At 34.6% G+C, this 14,488-nt stretch overlaps 1 protein-coding gene across 3 annotated transcripts in view; it reads left to right on the top strand.

Annotated features, from left to right (window-relative positions):
* Positions 1 to 14,488, top strand: part of FBXW7 (F-box and WD repeat domain containing 7) — a 183,082-nt gene that overhangs the window by 83,953 nt on the left and 84,641 nt on the right. The window contains exon 1 of one of the 3 annotated variants that reach the window (XM_086746106.1): positions 12,820 to 13,618. The exons of the other annotated variants lie outside the window; for them this stretch is intronic. Coding sequence (XP_086602232.1) covers positions 13,472 to 13,618 — 147 coding nt within the window. The 5' untranslated portion in view covers positions 12,820 to 13,471. Of the gene's footprint in view, positions 1 to 12,819; positions 13,619 to 14,488 lie in introns of those variants that run through there. 3 annotated transcript variants of the gene reach the window in all.

Raw genomic sequence — 14,488 nt, 5'->3', positions numbered from 1 at the left:
TTAAATAACAAATGATTCCATTATTACTTTTGACTGCAGTATTGCATTGGGATTTCATGTTCAACTCATTTATCTAACATGATGCAAACCTTTTTTAGAGAGCCTTCTGTTCTGTAAGTATGGCCTGTGTGCTTTGTACTTAGAGATCAGAATTGACACTTGGTTGTATTAAAGTAACTAGAGGTTTCTCACATCCAGTGTACCTCATCGGATCCTTCACTGTTTGTTAATTTTTACTCCAATTGATCTGTGTCCTATCAAATGTCATGTCTGTTGTATGATAATACTGAACAGCACCGGAGGGCAAAGTTCATAATATGTGCAGGACTTACAGAAACATGTGCTTGATGCTGATTCTTCACTGATTACATCGTATTTGTGGCCTCCGTTTCCAGTGCTCTGTGATGACTTTGTATTACTTGGAATGGTTGTGTAACAGTTAACCACAACATAAGCAAACAAATACATTTACAGTGCATCACATATTTCATAACAACTGCCCTTAAATGCTTTTATCCCTCAGTACATGTAGGATTCTGTGGTACTGCAAGGACAAGTACGTGTTACTGATAGTAACCATCACTGGGAAATAGCTCGCGTAAATTAACTTTCTTGCTTATTTTAGATTTAAGTTCATCTACCTGTATTCATCCTCTTGAAATTGTACTATTAACAAATATAACATGCCAGCAATATTTCATCTTTGTTAAAAGTGATGTTTATGACAAAGGTGATAACCAGCATGTTTTAATGGAAAAATTGGCATCAACGCTGTTAATCCTATTCTGTGTAAACCATTGCATTATTTTTTCTTGGACTGATACTCGAGTTTCAGACTATGGTTATCCAGGTTGTACTGTTTCCTCTTCATTTTTTTTTTTCCTGTATATCGTGAGGTTTATTTGAGATTTCCAAAATATTTTGATTGTTCTAATTCTCAAAAATAATTTTGATCATACTATATATCATCTTTAACTCATGCCATTTTTTGTGTGTCTTGTTCTTTGCTTAACTATTTCTGCTACTCACAGTTTTGTAGTTTTTAAATATTAATGACTGTCATCTTCAATGTATTTAAATCTTCTGGTTTTAATTGAGGCTTTTGGTTTCCATCAAGATGAGTTGTTTTTCTTTAACTGCTGTGAACTTTTCTTATTTGGTGTATTGGCTTCTTGGTTATCTTAGAAATTGCTTCTAAACAGGTAAAATGATTTACAGATTCATTCTGCTTTGGTTTGGATCATTATGTGGAAGGGGGAAAAAAGTAATGATCAGTTTTACCCAAGCTACCATGAATTTAGCTTTGTTCCATTTGTTTTTCCTTTATCTAACATTCTATATTACATAATAGTTATTCAGTATTAAATGTGTCTAATGTTGAAGCCATCTCAGTTAGGAAACTTAAAAAAAATCCTGTCCTAGCTAGTAGAGCCACCTGGATATAAAGGATTTATTTTTCAGTGATTTTTTTTTTTTTTTTGGCTTTGTATGGAAGGATAGCATTAATTTTTACAACTAAACAAAACTAAGATTGCACTGTGCAGTTTGTGCATATGTGAAGTGAAAAGGGGCTCCTGCATGAAAGCCTGCAGTTGTTGTCAGATTGTTGATAGAGAAGCTTTGCAGAGATAGGGGGAAACAAAGGAAGGTCAGAGAAATGGTGATCCTTGGAAGTAGTTTTTTGTTTTGGGTACAGGCAGTACATGCAATTGAGAGAAGGTTGGAATATTGTGTGTAGGTTGAGCGTTGTATGTTAACTGTATGTTAATATTTTTCTCCTTTTCTGAGCAGCAGAGGGGGCTGCTGTTGCTTTGTGGCAGCCCTATGGAGACTTGTGCAGTTTTCCTTTGGCAAGGCGTTCCCTGCTCTTGCAGCTTATTCATCAGCGTAGGTTTTTAAGTGTACGGAACAAATACAACCGGAACAGAAAGACTTAATTTTTTTATTTTTATTTTTATTTGTGAGGAAAACTGTTTCCAGTATGTTAAATGATGTAGAAATATTTCCTTTTTTTTCTTAAAAAAAAAAAAAAAAGTATTAAACATTTTCTGATGGCTTGTGTGATAATAATGCAATGTGTAGTTCTCTATTCTGAGTGCACAGGAGAACGGAAAACGTTACACTACAAAAAGATGGTTGGTTGTTTTTTTTTTTTTTTTTCCAGGGATCACATATAGGGTATAAAGATTCTTCATGCCTTTCATCTCCTGAGTTGCTTAACAGTTAATGCCTTAAAGAGATTTTAAACTACATAATAATTCAGCTAAACCTGTGTCAAAAAGGATATATGTTAAGAATTGCTCTGATTGTAAAAGAAACCCGAACATTGGCAACATAATATTTTTTTTTTTTCCTCTTGCTTCTCCCTGGCATTCTCCTTTTTAATTAAAAATTTTTCACAGCACTCTCTTTAAAAGCTTAGGAACTGGCAAACTTTCTCCTCACTTGGTTATTCTGAACTACAGCACTGAAGTACAATGAGTTAAGCTAAGTAAGTGTTTTAGGATAAACAATAAATAGTCTTTACAACTGTCAGTCAGAATTACTTTTGCATAACAGTTCAGTTATTTTGGAGCAAGTTTTGCTGTTTTAAAAAAAATTTTTTTTTTACTCTTCTAGTACAGTGTCTTATTTTTATATTGGACTGTAATAACACTAGAAATATTCATACTCTGAGATTAGTATCAATCAACACTTTTAACCTTTGACTTCTTTCTCATTTCTGTACTACACAGTTTAGTTGCTAATGATTCCAAGCATGCAGGATCATTTGGATCTTTTCAGTAGATTTTCAGATATTACTACAGAACTAAATGACAGTTATAACATATAATTTGTAAAGTAAGTAATTGTGTATGGAAAGGAGAATCAAGAACCTCAGTGCCTGAGAAGGAAGAAAAGTAGTTTAAGAGAAAACACTGATGCTGACAGTTTGGGTCATAGTTTTGACTACAAGATTGTATTTAGTAAGTGGATTTTCATTGATTTCCTCTTTCCCTCCCCCCCCACCCCTCCCCCACCCCCTTCATTACAGAAAGATGTGTTTTTTGATGTGGAAAGAGATACTGCTGTTTTAGACTCTCCTTTAGTTTACCATTACAGAGATTGCTTACCAGACTAAAGACTTAGCTGAGCAACGCATATGAAATTTTCTACTTCTGTGCTAATAATGGAGGTCAGTCTCTAAACTCCAGTCAAGGGAGCCACACTGGAAAATAAAACTACAGAGGTTTTGATTGTGGCAGATTTGTCTGACTTAATGTATAATTGCACCTTCTTTTCAATGAAGCCTGCATCACAGAGTATATACCCTCCTTATTTCTTAGTGGTTCTTACCAGACCCATATACTAGTTTCTTCTGAACATAGGTGTAATTATTTTATAACCATGTTGGCTGGTTGTTCACAGACATATTTTGAGCAGTTCCCTAAAGTAGAAAAGATGTCAGCCACCTTTCTGGGAGGGATGGAGGGGGAGAGTGGCATCCTCTTAGTTTAGACTTGCTCAGAATTGATGCATTGCCACAAGGTTATGTTGACTTCAATTGTCTTTTATTTGCTTTAGTGGCCTATGCAGAGTTCCTTAAAGGCAAATATTGAAAGAAACTCAAATTGCCATATCTGTTTACTTTGGGTAGAATAAATCAAATTGATAGCTACTTGAAGCAGTGTCTTGTAGTCGCACGCTTTTTCATAGGCTTTGAAATCGGTGTCGGTTAGGCGCTGACATGGTTTTTGCTCTGCATCTTTGTTCTCAAAGTGAAAATGAACTCTTTTTTTTTTTTTTTAAAAAAAAAAAAGAAGAAAAGAAAACTTTAAAAAATTGCAGTAGTACCATTTCAACTTGCCAATTATATGGCAACAACATTATGAAATAGAAATCATGAAACTGCTTGAGAATACTTCCAGTGTGCTTACTCTCTTGGGATACAAGGCTTGTCTAGCAAATACGTCTGGGAGCTCTGCTCCATTTAAGTATGCCACTTGTTCCTTATGTTGTTCTTGACTATGTGGCAGGTGCTGTTGCCTGATGGGATTGTTAGCTCAAATATCTCCTTGGTAGTGATACAGCTGTATTTACTAAGCATTTATCAGTGGATGCTGTTGCTCTGAGTGTCAATTTTAAGCTACTTTACCTTTTGGGGCTTAACTAAAGTTGGTCTTACTGGTTATGAACCTTGATGCAAATGGTAATTCGAAGTGTGAAGAAAATAAAACTTATGCTGGTGAGTTAGTTTTTGGTTTTGGTTTTGTTGATACCCACCTTCCCAAATGGATATTCTTTTGGCTATGAATTTGAAGTGTAGGTTTAAAAAATATAAGTTATGATCAGTACATTTCTTGTATTCTTGATATTTTATACTCATAAAATTATGAGATCTGAGATTAGCTTAGAGGATGGAGGAACAGAAGGTGATCTGAGGACCAGAATTACATTTAACAGCTGCTGCAGGACTAACATTTTTTCCTGACACATTTCTCACTTACTGTAATCTGCAAAATAGGAGTATGTCCTTTATTTCTGTAGGAGACTTTTCATTATCTGCGGAACTTGTTGCTATTCAGCAAACTATGCACAGTAAAGTAATTTACATATCTTTACAAATTTTTGAGTATAAGGAGGAAAACTAGACAATGCCAATTTCTATGCCAGTTTAATAATTTCTGAACAGGCAGAATGCTTAAAACTAAATTTCCAAGCTGTCTCAGCAGAATGTTTAAACAGCCAACATCCAATGTCTGTTGACAAAGGATTATTTTTGACATACGAGCTGTTTTTCTTTAGTAGTATATGGTGTCTGATCTATGCATGAAGGTATGCGTATGTAGTAATGATATAACATACGTTTTATGTAGATTTATTAATCTGCCATTATGTTTTGTTTAGGTTGCATGTGAATGTTTTACAGTTTTCTTTATTAGTGAAATTTCTATTAGAAAAATCCCTATAAAACCTAGAGCTGGTGTTTCAATAAATTCTTCTCTGTGTTGCAAGCATCTTCTCCGCTCTTGTCCATAGTGTGGTTAATGAAAACGCTATCTGAACGTCAACTTCGTGCAAATTTTGCTAGATTTGCTAGACCTTTAAAGGTCCCTTCCAACCCAAACTATTCTATGATTCTATGATTCTTTCCTGGCCAAACAAGTTCAGGACTTTACAAAATGACTCTAAAATGTTCTTTATGTTTAAAAAAACTCTATAAAACTTTGTGTGCATTGATTCTGTGTACTACAACTTATGATGTAATGTTACATATAGTTAATTGGTATTGAGATTTTAAAGGTGAAAGTCGTGAGTTCTTGTGCATCAATGGGTTTCTCTGTAATAATCACTGAAATACAAGTGGAAATCGTTGCTGTCAGGCATCTCTTCTCATCCTACTTCTCTCATTTCTCCTTTCTCCTCTTCTTGCTAATTTTAAATTTAGTTTCTTTAGTTTATAACAACAAGAATTGGGAAGAGGGAGAGGATCTGAGAAGCTAAGGAAGTGCAGAGATTTCTATCCCCAATCAAGGTGATCCAAACCAACTATTTCATTATAGAACATTACTTCTTTTTATGTTTGTTTTTACTAATAGCTGAAACTTTCTACTGGCTTTACTACCTGACCATATATTGCATAATATGAAAGTAACAAATTGTGAATTTTAGTAATATTCAGTATAATTGAATCTTGAAAGGCAGTGGCTATGCTTTTCAGCTGTGTCACAAAATATTATTCTGTTAATGCTTATTAAATTTTAATACATTTCTTCAATCCCTGGTGCCTCTGCTGAAGTGGAAAATGTACCTACCACCACCACAGATTTCCAGCAGGGATGAAGTCCACCTTATTAATCATCAGAAGTCATTACTACCTTTAAGTAAAGTATGAGCAATGTTTCCTGTAAGTGCAGATCACATTCTTATTCTTATATCATCCAGCCTGGTTACCTGTGTCTGGAAGTGGGTAGGAGACACTTTGTTCTTCTCACTTAAATTATGGAGTGTCCCTTAACGTTGTCAGCTACCATGATCATTATTGACCCAAATATATTGAGTACTAAAAAGAAATAAAAGACAACAAATAATGAACTCTTTTTACCAATGCCATAATTCCTTCAGTACCAATCCCTTGGTCAGATTTTCTAAAACATATAGAAAATAATTAACTTAATGAAAAAGAGTAAGTAAAAATGAAATTAAGAAACTGGAAGTGACATAGCTAAATGGAAGAAATCAAACTTAAAATTGTTCATTATGGGTCCCTCGTTCTTGCCAAATGAATAATGTTGTTCCTTCTCTTTAAGCTGGATTTCATCCACAGCAAGGACACTTTCAGTGGTACCCTGAGGCGTTCACCCATCTGGACAATTTCTGGCTGTGGTATAAACCACTTGTATTACACTTTCTAGAGCAAGTACACCAAATGCTGTGTTTACGTGTGTGCATGTGTTTCTGGTTTGGAGGACAGACTGTTGAAACTCTTCCTACGCTGTGCCAGTCAAAATTTTGTACTGCTGCACTGCATTTCTTTGCTGGTGGGGTTTGGAGTCAGAGTATCAGACTACCAGTAAACTCAAAGCTAGATTTGGTTGTCTGTATACAAAAAGTCAATTTTAATGAAATAATTAAAAGCATTTCAAATAATAAGTGATATTTGAACAAATTGGAAAAAGCCAATGTTTGTTAAATAAAAATACAGGCAAGGCTTCCTGTTCTTTTAAAAGGAAAAAAAAAAGGAGGGGGGGGGGGGAATAAAAAAAGGAAAGATGACAAATGAAAGATCAAGGTGGCAACCATACCAGTCAAGATTGCCAACCCTTCCACAGACTACCTGTTTTTTTCTGTAGTCTAGGCATTCTTTACTTCACATATCTTGAGTTTTATAAATAGCCTCACACCCCTTTGCAGTATGCTGTTAACCAGCTGAAAAGGATTATATAGCTTAATTTGGTGCTATCAAATGAATGCCAGTGTAACATCAGTTGTTGCATTTAGATTATGTGTACTTTACAGTTCTACTAAGAAAAACCCAATATTTTATCAAAATAGAACTCAATATTTATATTGTTTCAAATATATAAAAATGTAATACTTTACACTGTTCAGCCTTTTATTTGGCAGTAGATGATATAGCTAACATGAAGAGTGCTAATGTGTTGTCAGGCTTTATAAAAGAGGGATTTTTAAAATACTGAATAGACAGTATCTGAACAGAATTTTACACTGCAGAAGAAAAAAATTATTTTTGTTTTTAGATGTATTAGGTGGCAAAAATATTTTTTAACACCTTTCTGATGTTTTGGGAGTTGTTCCTTTTCACATTTAATATGTAGAAAGGAAGAAAATTCTATGTCCAAAATGAATTTTTGGCGGTGCTTTTTTGGACACTATTCAGAAACAGATAATCATGTTTTAAATATTTTGATACTGCCTTGTGTATATTTTGTGCATCTATGTATACAAGTAGAGAATTTCTCCTTGAAAGTCTTGCATTTTACACAGAAGGATGATAGAGTGATAAGAAAAGCTGAATTACTGTATGGAAAACTAATTTTTCGGTTTCCTATCTTCACTTTTCATAAAAGCAGCTTTCTTACTAATAAAAGCTCATGCTTTGCCTTCCCCCAGCTTATCCTCAGCTGGGAATTTGACTTGCATTCTAATCCAGTGTTAAATATTGCATGACTTCTCTACCTGTTGTTGTAGTTCTTAATTCTTGTCTCAGCTTTATTTAAAGGTGCAACAGCAGCATAAATAAGTGGTCAGCAAATAAATTCCTGCAGAGCAGCTGTAGCAATTCTTTTTAACAGCTGGTGCAACTCTGACTAGACCAAAGAGTTAAACTTGCTTATCCAACAAGTCATGTTATAGCAAATGAGGAGTAGGCAGACATTTTTGGAATAGTTGTAAAACGCAATATGATGCAGCTGGATTTCTGTTACATAACTGGAATATTCTCTGAAATGTTTAATAAAAAAATGAAGACATATGCTTTAAAGATAGTTTTAAAAAAAAATTAACAATAACAAAACTCCATAGTACAGTAAATAAAGTTAGGAGGCTTGTGGAGTAAAGCCAAATAATATAGACCTTTGGTTACAAGTGATTGTGTAACTTACAAGGATGTCTAAATATGGTAGGATTTTTTAAAAAAAATATGCATGGTTAAGTATATATTTTAATGATAGTGTCATTAGTATTGATATTCTATAGTCTTGCCAATGTGCAGTTTACTAGACAGTCTGTATGTTTCTTTCATAGACACTTAATGTGACCTTACAACAAGTTAGCATGTGTAAATTGTCCCTTGTAATTTGTCAAATGCTCTTTTGCACTACTACCAGGGCAGATCCCATGCCTATAGCTGTGTGTAGCTGCATGTTTCTTTCCCCTCCTTTTGAGAAGAAATTCTGTTTGTTGAGATGCATAGGAAGCTTTCATCATTGATGTCTCTTCAGGACTAGTGTTGTATGCTAAGGGATCCATGGACAAAGAGAGGTGATCTAATAGTGCATTGTTGCCCAGAGATGGAGGTCTTGACTGCTACTATTTTTTTTTTTACTGATAGTCATTCAAACTCATTTGCATTGGTGGTTGCAATTAGAAACTGAAACTAGTGAACCCTTGTTATTGGTTAGTCTGACCTACTGCTTGGGTTCCCCAGCAGGCAAGTTAAATGCCATGCACGAGTATTAAAAAGCAGTAGGTCAAATTTGAGTATGATTTCATTTCTCCATGTGCTCATACTTAACTACCAGGATGCTTAAACAGATATGAGCATGCACTTAGGTATGAAAAATATCTAGTAGATATGTGTATCTGATGATTTTCCCTTTGCTGATATATTTGATATTTCATATCTTCCTTAGCCTCTGCTAGTGGGTTTCTGGGGAATGCTGTCCTGTGGAGTGTGAAGTATTTTGCCAAACAGCAGCTTTACCGTCATCCTTATCTGTATTTGTTTGAACTTTTATTTTTTTTTCCAGTATAGGAGTGTCATACAAGTTGCATCATCTTTCAGCAGCAGCTGTGAAAGGTGTACCTCCTTCTTGCCCTTTCATGGCAAAAATGTTAAAGTAGCTTTTTTTTGGTGTTAGATATCAACTTCTTTCATTACAGTAGTTATTAACGGCCATCCCTCAATACAATTCCAGTTATAACCAGGAAGTATCATCTGAGTGAGTCCAAGTTAAGAAGATGTGGATTCTTCACTATGTTATTAAGCCACGGTATACTACAGCTATGCAGAGCTTACTAAAAAATGTTATTTAGGAAGTATATTATCAAATATATTCAAAGGATTGTTATGCTACTATTATTATTTTTTTTGAGGTGACTTTTAAAATGTTGCAGTGCTCTGTTTTATCCATTTGAGGGCAGCTGTTCACCGATGTTAAGGACTGGAAAAACTGGAGTTCTGCTTTCTGCATTTTAATCTTTCTATACTTGCAAATACTTCATGTAGGTCTATCTATGTCTTGTACTGCTCCAACCCCATTAAAAAGTCATGCGTTTGTTTATTTTTTTTCCAGTAAAACAATTACCACCCTTAGAAGAAGATTCTGTAAAGTTTGGGTAAGCTGGTTTTCATTGTTGGTATAAATTCTTAGATCCATGTCTTAAAACAATGGCCTTCCTAAGTTAGGTATACTGAATTTAATTTTATACCATTTAATTATTCACTGCTTACTACATGCTTTCATTTTACAAAGACGTCTCTTTACCAGACTGGCCAAAAAAGATAGAGGGGTCTTCTGGATTTTTAAGTTTACAGTTAATAGTCCATGACAATCTCAAACTAGTATTTTCATGTTTTCAGGCACTTTTGTACATCTGAATAAAATGATCAGATTTCAAATGGAATCTTCTGATTAAAATGACAGACGGGCATTTAAAAAGAGCATCATTGGAAAAAAAATGTACTACAAAGCATTCAAGGTCAAATTTTCATAGTTTCACATTTGACAAGTTTATACATCTTCTCGCCCTGTATAAAATAAAAAAAATACACACTTTTAAAGATAAAAGCAACAGAGTGACTCTTTAAACTTTACATTTACAGCTTATATTAGAATTATATGCGTAATGAATACAAAAATAAGTGATACCTACTATATGCAATATATTCCTGACACTTTTAAGGTAGCCAACCGTCACAATTTTTGTCTTCCTGTTACACCCTCTTAATGCTTAAATTAGACTGAGCTGCATTTTCAGGCTAAGGACTTTCACTTAGTAAATATTTATAGCTGCCCAGCATAGCTTGGGGCCTTTAAACAGCACTGTAAGACAGTAATACCTGCAGTCAGTAATGTGGAGCAAATCTAGGACTAAAAAGAAGCGGTGATACATGGAAATAAAATTGGGCCAACAAGATCTCATCTGCTATTGCAAGGTATTTTTCTGGGAGACAGTGATAAAAAAGGGGGAATAAATAGGCAGAGGTAAAATCTTAAGCTTTTCCTTATTGCTATGGTAAAGTGTGAAATCTAGCATGTTTTCATGTGGGACAAAAAAAAAAGTTTTATTTTTCTTTGCCTTTATCCACTTAGAAAGGGGACTACACTGAATGCGAACATGATGCGCTTTTTTTCAGCTAGAAATGTGTCCCTGTGGAATTACTCTAGAATAGTTTGGAAGCTCCTGAGGAAAAACTAGTGTAACTGTTGGAACTTCTGTCTCAAACCACAAAAGAAGAAGGGCTTACAATCAGAGTTTTGTCTTCAGAGGTTTTGTCTTCAGAGTTTTGTCTTCTGCGACTGGAGACTTGTGCTGTGAGCGGTGCTTGGAGAATACCATACTTCAGTCTTGTCTACTCCCCAGTTGTATGTAAATCTGTAAATGGGCCAAGTTATGTTCCTTTCTGCACTTAGATTATGAGCTAATAGTAAAGAAAAAAAAAAGAGGGGAGGAAGCCTGTAAAGTAGTATGATACCAAGCTCTGATATCAACTAATAGCAGCTGGTACTAAACAGTGGTCTGCCACACTGTCAAATTACCTTTTCAGCTATTGCACAATTAAATAATCTTTTAAAACCAGGTTTATTTCAGTGGTTTCTCTTAGCACGTACACACACAGACCTTTCTGTATGCAATTAAGTGAAATATTGTGTATTTATTAAACTAGAATCTGAGCTGTGTTTTGTACAAAATACTGTATCTGATCTTATCATGTTACACACGTACTATTCAAATCTCACATTATGTTAATTTTAATACTTTTTTTTTAAACTTCCCACTTTGTTGGAATGATTGAGACAGTGATGATACATCAAAAATGGAAAACTTTGACCTTTTGCTTCTTTTTGAATGATATCTCAATAGGAATATGTGAGTTGATGGGGTTTTTGGTTCTGTTCTTCACTTTAGTTATTCAAAGTAGAAACAAAAGGCTACCCTTTCTCTCTTTCTTTGTAGTACTTCAGTGAAGTTCTGTTATTTTAGTGAAACTGAGATCCCAAGACACCTTTCCAGAGTCTTCCAGTCAAGTGGAAGCCTAGTAGTTGTTGTATAAAATGATAAGTAATACAGAATGAAGCTATAAACTGTGATCTACAGATATTGCTGTTGAGTACAGACTAATGGTAAAAACTGTTGTTTGGTGGTTTTTTTTTAGTTTATATGAAGTATAAAAAAGCAAATGTAAAGTCTTTTAGAAGAAAACGTATGTCTAAATGTGCTTTAGAACAGCATTTGAATGGAAATTTTTTTGTTTGTCTGAGAGATATTTTTATATGTGAATGCTTACTGTAATCATAGAATAGTTACTGTATGGAAACTCAAATACATGTATATACACTCAATGAAACATTAGGGATTTTAATAGATTTTTTAAATTTTTGTAAAAAGCATTCAAAAAGCAAATCTTTGGTTGGAAAGTCCCTCTACGCAACAGAGACATGCTTACAACTTGGCTTTTTGAAGGGGAAATGAAGGGCTAAGCGGAGATGCTAATACAGGCATATTTTAATGCTGTCTTTTGTCAAGTTACAGTGTTGTGCTTCAAGCATTAAAGCACTACTACACTCTCTCTTTTGCCCTCACGTAATTATACACTTAATTATCTTTGCTGGGTTATGCATAAAGGGACTTGTAAGATTTCTTAATGGTCATTAATTCACTGTGTTTTGGACTGTAGTGACTCAGTTTGTACAAGGGCTTTGATGGCTTTCTGCATGTCTTATCAGCAATTTCCTAAGATGTTTTCTCAGGCTTTTATCTGTCTGTTTTCAAAATTCGAATATATTTTTGAGAAACATGTCCAAGTATAGGAATTGGAAAGGGATTGTGGGTACCTAGAAGCATTGTAGGAAAGCTAATTTGATCAAGAAATTATATAAAATGGAAGTAAACTAATTGCAGATAATTTGAGAAATAAACATTAGTGTTCTAGCGTCATTTGGTGGAGTAAGAACTTTTTTTCTGAAAAATGGCCCTCAGTCAGGTTTGTTGCTAAGGGCTAGCAGACTTCTCTCCACATCCTTCAGAAGACACTTTTGTTAGAGGAAGAGCCCTTTTCTTTTCCATCAGGATCTTGGATAGGCCTGAGCAAACTGTGATGGCCAGAAAAGAGAACTATTCCAGTATGACTGCATCCCTAGAGCCAAAGCTCCCTGGATGCTGCTCCACCCACAGCAGCAGGGAAAGCGGAATAGATACAGGCTGGGGTACCTGCACATAAGTAAGGAAGGCCAGGAAGAAGGAGCTAAAACTTACAATATTAGTGAAAATACAATCATAGCCTCTACTTTTAGTAAAAGAGGAAGTTTCAAGGCAATATTTTTATTTTAGGGGACTCTTTTGTTTGTTTTTTTTATATTTTTTTTTTAATTTTATTTTTGTTTCCTTTTTTTATCTTTTGAACTTAGCAATATATTGTCTTTGTGAAGATGGAGGTTGAGAAACAGCGAAGTCCAGGTCAACTTTTTTAGTCACTAGCTGTCAAATTTTATTGAAAGTACAGGAGAAGTCTGCCTGGAGAGTGATGGAATTGGTCTTGCAGTCACACTATTACTGTCTGAAGGTTGCAATCTCCTTGGATTCTCCTTCTTGAAAGCACAATGCCAACTTGTTAAAAAAAAATTTTTTTTTCCTTTAAAGCACAGACGTAATTGGCTGTGGCTATTAAAACTCCTGGCAGTAATGATTTTCTTCTTTTTCAGCTTACAGATCCCTTTTTGGAGAAGAGATTGCAGGGGAGGTCCACCAGCTGTTTGACTGGCAGGAGCAGTCTGCCTGCCCCTTGGTAGTTTAATTCCTGTCTATACTAGGATAGCTTGCACTTCACTGAGCAGCAGACAGGTCAGGACACTTGGCAGGAGAAGGTTGAGAGACAAAGGCAGCAGGCTGTGGGGAGCTGAATCACCAATCTGAAACTTCTTTAAAAAAAAAAAAAAAAAAAGAAAGAAATCATGCAACTTTAGAAGCAAAGTTTTTAGCAATTTTCTTGTGTTACTAGTAGACTTGACAAAATAAGAACGACAAAATGTCCAAACCTGGGAAAACTGCTGTCAACCATGGCTTGGTTCCTGTTGATCTTAAAAGTGCTAAAGAACCTCTACCACACCAAACTGTGATGAAGATATTTAGCATCAGCATCATTGCGCAGGGCCTGCCCTTCTGCCGTAGGCGGGTAAGTGTAAAAGTCTTTAAAACCTGAATTTTGATCACTTGGCTTGTAGCTCAGTGCTTTGTCATGGTGCATACATTCCATGAGGAAATACTTATATCTGTATTATCTCTTCACTCAGGGTGCCGAAGAGGGTCATTTACTTCAGTAATTCTTGTGCTTTAATTTACCTAAAATCTGTATATGTTGTCTTAGCTATTATTAATTTAAAGGGACATGCCAGAGATTCTTTTATAGTTGTAAACCACATAGATGAAAACAAATGCTGTACAAAATAGATGCAGTCATAAATGTGTATGTTGCTTTTATTTACTCTTTTAGATGATGTAGATAGTTTGGAGTAAAATTCATTGAACACAATTCTGAATTGTATTGGCACATGAGACTTGTTGGATACTAAAGTAGAGAATTTAGAGACGTAAAACTAATTAATAGTTAAACATTTTAAATAATAATTCTTAAAATACGATTTAAATTATTTTCTAACTCAGTAATTGAGATAACATTTTTGCTGTTAACGGAAAATAAAAATAGCATGTTACTATGTGGAGGTTGCGATATAGTTTATATATAGACAATCCTAGCCTGACAAACTATCACGGGTCTTATGCTACAGCTTCAGGGGCTATACGAATAAAGCAACTCTTAAAGCACATTATATGAGCAAAAAAAAAAAAAAGTCATCTCTTAAATTTTGTTCTCTCTGTAATACACAACTTTCAATAAAAAGTGAGTATTTGCAAATCAACTTACATTATGATTTCATTACTTAGTTTGTATACTGCTGAGCTCATATTCTTTAAAGTAAAATTAGTTTTTCTTCTTTATTACTCTTTGGAACTTTTTCAGTAAAATTCTAAATAAATTTGCTCT

Source organism: Chlamydotis macqueenii, chromosome 4, assembly GCF_036417535.1.
Source record: "Chlamydotis macqueenii isolate bChlMac1 chromosome 4, bChlMac1.mat, whole genome shotgun sequence".
In the NCBI taxonomy this organism is placed as follows: domain Eukaryota; kingdom Metazoa; phylum Chordata; class Aves; order Otidiformes; family Otididae; genus Chlamydotis; species Chlamydotis macqueenii.
This window is presented reverse-complemented; position numbering and strand designations above follow the sequence as displayed.